We start from the raw sequence: 7,381 nt of genomic DNA, 5'->3' as shown, positions 1-7,381 counted from the left end.
TAATGATAGGGGATGAAATTAATCTCTCTTTCAACTCTTGAAAAGCCTTCAAACATGCTCCATCGAAGTGGAAAGGTGTATCCTTCTCTAAAAGATTGCAAAGTGGTTTGGAGATCTTAGAGAAATCTTTGATGAACCTTCTGTAGAAACCGGCATGCCCAAGAAAGCTCTTAATATTCTTCACTGAATTAGGAGGTGGTAGCTTCTCAATAACTTCAATTTTTGCCTTATCAACTTCAATCCCTTGCTTAGATACCTTATGCCCCAAAACAATACCTTCCTTAACCATAAAGTGACACTTTTCCCAGTTAAGGACTAGGTTTGTCTCTTCACATCACTTCAACACCTTAGACAAGTTATTCAGGCAATCATCATAAGAATCCCCGAAAACTGAAAAATCATCCATGAACACCTCTAGAAATTGCTCAACCATATCAGTAAAGATAGCCACCATACATCGCTGAAACGTAGCAGGAGCATTGCATAAACCGAAGGGCATTCTTCTAAATGCGAAGGTACCATAGGGGCAAGTGAATGTAGTCTTGTGCTGATCTTCTGGGGCCACTGCTATCTGATTGTAACCAGAGTACCCATCAAGGAAGCAATAGTACTCTCTCCCAACAAGTCTATCTAGCATTTGATCAATGAAAGGAAGAGAGAAACGATCCTTCCTAGTGGCCTTGTTTAACTTCCTATAGTCCATGCAAATCCTCCATCCAGTCACAGTTCTAGTAGGAAACAACTCATTGTCTTCATTCTTCACCACTGTGATCCCACCCTTCTTAGGTACACACTGTACAAGACTCACCCATGAACTGTCAGAGATAGGATAAATAATGCCAGCATCCAACCACTTGATGATTTCTTTCTTCACTACTTCCTTCATGATAGGATTTAGTCTTCTTTGCCCCTCAACATAACTTTTTTCACTGTCTTCAAGCAAGATCTTATGCATACACAAAGAAGGACTAATACCTCGAATATCTGCAATAGTCCACCCAATGGCCTTTTTGAACTTTCTCAATACTTCGAGCAACTTTTCTTCTTGATCATGGCTCAACTTCGCTAAAATAATAACAAGTAAAGTGGATGATGGACCCAAGTAGGCATATCGCAAATACGATGGCAAAACTTTCAGCTTCAACTCAGGTGGCTCTTCAATGGATGGTTTAGGAGCTTTGAACTCCCTAGACGACAACTCCAATGAATCAAATCGGTTTCTTATTCTTAACCCTTGAGAATTAGCCTCCAACCAAGCTAAGTACTCCTCCTCGTCTTCCTCATTGTGTGAATCGAACAACAATAACCTCTCTAATGGATCACCAACATTACTCGTCTCAAACTCCCTTGATGCAAAGAATCTACCACTGAAACCACTGAGCATTTCTCAACCTCATCAGGAAATCTCATAGCTTTAAAAATATTAAAAGTCACATTTTCATCTTGGACCCTCATAGTCAACTCCCCCTTCTGCACATCTATTAAAGTTCTTCCTGTCACAAGAAACGGCCTCCCCAAGATAATGGGCACCTCTCTGTCTGCCTCATAGTCTAACACAATAAAATCAGCAGGGAATATGAATTTGTCTACCCTTACCAATACATCTTCAATCTTCCGATCCGGATGAGCAAGAGATCTATCTGCTAATTGAAGAGTAACTGTAGTAGGCCTAACTTCTCCAATCCCCAATTGCTTGAAAATAGACATTGGCATCAAGTTAATGCTTGCACCCAAATCGCATAAATCCATGCCACAATAAGAATTACCAATGGTGCAGGGAATGGTGAAACTCCCAGGATCTTTCATCTTCGGTGGCAGCTTGTTTTGCAAGAATGAGCTACACTCCTTGGTAAGGGCCACTGTCTCAAATTCCCCCAATCTTCTCTTCTTTGTAAGGATGTCTTTCATGAGCTTCACATAGTTGGGCATTTACTCTAGGGCTTCGACAAGGGGAATGTTAATATGTAGCTGCCTCAAGATGTCTAGGAACTTTTTGAATTGAGAGTCCAACTTTTGTTTCTAAAAACGTTGGGGAAATGGAGGTGGCTGCCTTGTACTCGAGTTGTCTGAGAGCTAATGCTGTGGCATTCCTGTAGCATTCTGGGCAGAGGCAGATTTTTCTACATTAGGAATTTCAGCGTCTTTTTTAATTTCCTCATTTATTTGGATTGAAGAGGGCTCACCCTCATGCTCAGAGTTGGCCTTGGAATTCTCCAACTCCTTCCCACTTCTCAAAGTGATGACTTTACAATGTTCTTTGCTCCCATTTCTTGGATTCTCGGTTTCACTTGGTAATGCACCATGGGGTCTATTTCTAAGCTCATTAGCTAGCTGCCCAACTTGGTTTTCTAAGTTTCTCAATGATGCAGGTTGGCTTTGGATCATGGCTTCGTTCTTCACTATATACTCCTTCAACATGTTCTCAAGAGAGCTAGATTGCATTGCTTGTTGTTGTGGCCTTTGTTGTGGTGCTTGTGGGGGATAACCCGATGGGAAATTTGGTCTTGGAGGCATAGAAGAATTGCTAGGGCCAGCCCCTTGATTACTCCACGAGAAGTTGGGATGTTGCCTCCATGATGGGTTGTAGGAATTAGAATAAGGGCTATTCCTATTTTGGTTCCCCATGTAACACACAGCTGCTAGATTGGAAAGACAGTTGTCAAAAGTATGGCCCTCACTACAATACACATAAGAAATGTTCTCCATAGGCCTCATTTGTGTCCCCATGGGCTGCCCCATTGACTGATTCATTCCCATATTCATTGTTTTGAGCATATTAGAAATAAAGGAGACTTGGGCTGCCAAAGAAGTGATGGCATCTACATCATGAATACCAGCCACCTTTCTACCTGTAGACAATCTAGAAGTGGGCCACTGATAGTTGTTGTTGGATATCCTCTCAAGTATTTCATATGCCTCATTATAGGACTTAGCAAGAAGAGCCCCGTTCATTGAAGCATCAACCACCATTCTAGTATGGGCATTTAGACCATTATAAAATGTCTTCACCTGGATGCAATGAGGAATGCCATGATGAGGGCATTGCGCAACAACTCCTTAAACCGCTCCCATGCCTCATATAAAGATTCTTCATCAAGTTGCTGAAATGAAGTAATCTCGTTGCGGAGCTTGGCATTCTTAGTGGGAGGAAAATACTTCATCAAAAACCGCTCAGCCAACTCTTGCCAAGTACTCACAGAATCAGATGGCAAAGAGTTCAACCAAGCTCTGACTCTATCTCTCAAGGAGTATGGGAACAACTTTAGTCTCAATGCATCCTCTGTCACTCCGGGTAGCTTGAAAGAGTCACTTACTTCAATGAACAAGCGAAGGTGAATGTGAGGATCCTCTGTTGGCATCCCACTAAATTGACCCACAGTTTGAAGCATCTGGAACATGACTGGCTTCAATTCAAACTGGGCTGCCTGAATTTCTGGTCTGACGATGCCTGGATTGAGCTCATTGAAGAGGAGGAGAGCATATTTCCTGATAGCACGATCTCTGTCATCAGCTACAATAACTGCATTTTGCCCATTGTTGGCAGTTACTCCCCCTTGAGCTACTCGATCTTGAGCAACTCCTGCTATATTTACTGGTGGATCATGAGCGACTCTTGATAGATTTGCTACCCTTTGGGCAGCTCCCTGTTGAGCCCCTTGCTCAGCATCCATCACTACTACTTCCCTTTTTGACTTTTGTATTCTTCGCCTTCTTCTAAAGGTACGCTCGATTTCTAGATCAATGGGAAGTAGTTCAGGGTCTTGATTCTCGCTCATACACTGTATAAACCTAAAATTGCACGAGAATCACCCAAGTTAGTACCAAAAAAATTTAAACCAAATTGCAATATACTTAATTTCCCAATAAATGACTTTAAACAATCCCCAGCAACGGCGCCAAAAACTTGTTGTGCAAAATTTAATGTGAGTGCAAGTGTACACTGTCAACAAGTAATAAGGTGATAAGAACCCAATATCGTATCCACAAGGATTGTTTTTAAGCTTAAAATTGTGAAATTAAAGTTTAGCAAAATGATTAAAAATAAAAGAACCAAACTCAAATTAAATTGGAAGTTGACTTTTTTATATGCGATTAAAAATAACTAACAACTGAATTTAAAATCTAAATTAATGGGATGCAATATGAAAATCAGTTGATAATGAAATGGTAAGCTAGGATAATTAATTCCCCCCTGTTTTGCAATTACTGGACGCAATGCTATGAAAATGCTGTGGCACACTGATAGTTTACTAATCAAGAATTCTAATCAAGTCCATAAGTTTCTGTCGAAATCAAATGGGTTTAACTCTCTAATTAAATTACTTATGTCTAAGTTAATTTAATTTCAAGAATTTCATATCAAGCACCAATTCTATTAGATTATGCAAGGCAAAGATATATGTCTATACCCTCACAAAATTAAAATCAAAGAAATTAATCTTGCACCATTCAAGTCTTTTGTCCAATAATTATAATCCTTCTCAGTAATCTTAATTGTTTCAATCATTTACTAAAAGTGATCAAGCAATAGCAAATATTAAGCATGAAAATTACTTGAATGAATAAACCTCAATTAGCATTAAGCATCAATAGCAAAGTTCCACAATTGCATAACAAGGTTTCTTAATTATCCTAACTTTAAGAGAATTAGTTCATAACTGTAAACACAAAATAACCCCAACTTATAATCATCATAATCAAAATAAATGCAAGAAATAATTAAGTTATAAGATAGAAGGGAAAGAAAAACAAGCCAAGAATATTAAGGAGTGTCCCCCAAATAACCCTTCTCTTTTTGTCTTCTTCCTTCAAATCCTCTCTCTTTCCTTCTTTCCTCTTTTAATGGCTGCCAAAATGGGTATATCTCTTGCTCAGGCGGCTGCCTTCTTCTTTCTGTCTATCAGCCGTGTATCCCCAATTGGAAAAGAAGACACTCTTTTCTCTAGGTCACTTGCTCCTCTATGGGTCACGTGGGCCTCTCTTTTCTTTCTTCTTTTGTTCCCTTTTTTGTCCTCTTTTCCATAAATTGGTCCAAGGCAAAATGAAGCCCAATAAGCATTTATCTATTTATCATGCAACCCAATTTAATTAATCCCCAAAGTGAGCTAGAGAATTAAATGGTAGCTTCCATGTGGGTCATCCAAGTAGATTGGCTGGCAGAACGCAATGCTGCAGCATTCCCTCCTGCTGAAACCATTTAAAGCTTCAATTTCTTTCCAAATGACGAAAATTCTACCAACCACCTGCCAAGGCAAAATTTCACAGTTTAGGGTATATTTTTCTAGCAATATACTAATATCTAATATTATCTTATTATATTTAATATATGACAAAACGAAAATAAAGACACTACAAAACACCTTAAACCACTTTTTCTTGATAAAATTATAAGTTTGAAAGCATAAAAATAACTCTAATTCCTAGAGTTATCACGCAGCAATGGGCATATTATTTTACAAATGCAAAGCTAAGTAATCTTGTACTTTCTTATTCTGATCATTGTCTGTTGATGCTTGAATTAATTCATAAGGTTTATGGCCCAAGGATGAGGAAGTTTAAATTTGAAAATGCCTGGTTGAGAGAACCATTGTGTAAATAGGTGGTAAAAGATAGTTGGGAGATTTGTGGTAACATAGACATTCAAAGTAAGATTCAGCACTATGGAGAGATTTTGTTGCAGTGGGGCTCTGAGTATACTTGTAATTTTAGGCTCTGGATTTGGGACTATAAGAGGCATATAAGAAGTTTGAAATAAGGTAAGGATCTGGATTCTATTAAGAGCTATGAAGAAGAGCAAAAGAAGTTGTTTGAGATTTTAGAACAAAGGGAAGTATTTTGGAGGTGTGGCTACAAGCAAGTGACCAGAACAGTAAGTATTTCCATTTAACTGCTACTGCTCGTAGACGTAAAAATTAGATTCATAGATTGCAAGGGAGTTATGGGGCTTGGGTTGACTGGGAGAATGGCTTGTCTGATGTTATAAGGAGTTATTTTGAGCATCTTTTTACAGCATCTAATACGGATTGGGAGGATGTGCTAGATTGCATTACCCCTTCAATTACCGATGAGAAAAATATGGAATTGCTAATGCCTATTTCAAAGAAGGAAGTAAAAGATGCACTATTCCAAATGAATCCAGATAAGTCTCCAGGTCCTGATGGTATGACTCCTGAGTTTTATCAAAATTTTTGGAGTATTGTGGGTAGTGATGCTATGCAGCAGGTTCATGATTTTTTTTACTAGTGGTTTATTAGCAGAGGGCCTAAATGACACCAATGTTGTTCTTATTCCAAAGAAGAAACAACCTATGAATATGGGAGATTTGAGGCTGATATCACTTTGTAATGTGTTGTATAAAATAATATCGAAGGTGATTGCAAACAGGTTGAAGCTAGTGCTGGGCCATGTGATTTCAGACACTCAAAGTGCTTTTATACCTAGGAGGTTGATTTCTGATAACTTCATGGTCTCTTTTGAAGTCATGCATTATCTCAAGCAGAAAAGAAAGGGTAAGAAGGGATACATGGACCTTAAATTAGATATGAGTAAGGCCTGTGATCGTATTGAGTGGGCTTATCTTCGTGCAATTTTGGGGAAGATGGGATTCACAAGAAGATGGGTGGATATGGTCTTATCATGTGTGGCTACAGTCAGATACTGCATAGTGCATGGCGGCCAGGAGATAGGGTTGATTATCCCGACGAGGAGATCCATTATCACTGTACTTGTTTATTCTCTGTGCTAAGGGATTCTCTACTCTCATTAACAAATATGAGAGACGGGGTCGTTTAAAATGGTGTAAGGTGGCTAGAGGGGCCCCTGTGGTTTCTCAGATGTTATTTGCTGATGATAGTTATCTTTATTGTCAAGCTACCGAGGGAGAAGTGAGAAATGTGTTGGAGTTGCTTGATAGTTGTGAAAAGGCTTCGGGTCAGAAGATAAATTTGGACAAGTCTTCTGTGTTTTTCAGTACAAATTCATATCAGAACTCTAAGAATCAGATTTGTTCAGTATTGGGCATAGCGGAGGTGGAAGTTGGTAGTACTTATCTAGGGTTGCCTAATATGATGGGAAGGAACAAATCAACAATACTTGGTTTTCTAAAAGATCGAATTCAGAAGTGAGTTGAATGGTGGAATGGGAAGTTTTTGTCTAAGGCAGGAAAATAAATCTTGTTGAAGACTAATGCTCATTCGCTGCCCAATTATGAAATGAGTGTGTTTCTCCTTCCTCTGGAGACTTGCAAAGATATGGAGAGGTTGATGAACAAGTTATGGTGGAATTCTTCTTCTAGTCATGGGAAGGGCATTCGTTGGATGGGTTGGCAAGGAATGTGCAAGCACAAGGCAGTTGGGGGCATGGGTTTCCGTAATTTGAGAGA

The 7,381-nt window shown here is 39.1% G+C and overlaps 1 protein-coding gene and 1 non-coding gene across 2 annotated transcripts; both read left to right on the top strand.

Moving 5' to 3' along the window:
- The first annotated feature begins 3,025 nt into the window (after positions 1-3,025).
- LOC133780854 (small nucleolar RNA R71) lies at positions 3,026-3,131 on the top strand. Its single transcript, XR_009869663.1, has one exon. It is a non-coding gene; the product is annotated as a small nucleolar RNA R71 (small nucleolar RNA).
- Positions 3,132-4,854: 1,723 nt separating this feature from the next.
- LOC133779006 (uncharacterized) lies at positions 4,855-7,124 on the top strand. Its single transcript, XM_062219012.1, has 4 exons — positions 4,855-4,858; positions 6,011-6,222; positions 6,371-6,649; positions 6,747-7,124. The coding sequence occupies exons 1-4, from the start codon at positions 4,855-4,857 to the stop codon at positions 7,122-7,124; spliced, it is 873 nt and encodes a 290-aa protein (XP_062074996.1).
- The last annotated feature ends 257 nt before the right edge of the window (positions 7,125-7,381 follow it).

Source organism: Humulus lupulus, chromosome 5, assembly GCF_963169125.1.
Source record: "Humulus lupulus chromosome 5, drHumLupu1.1, whole genome shotgun sequence".
Lineage (NCBI taxonomy): Eukaryota > Viridiplantae > Streptophyta > Magnoliopsida > Rosales > Cannabaceae > Humulus > Humulus lupulus.
Note: the sequence above shows the minus strand (reverse complement) of the source record. Positions and strands in the feature narration are given on the sequence as shown.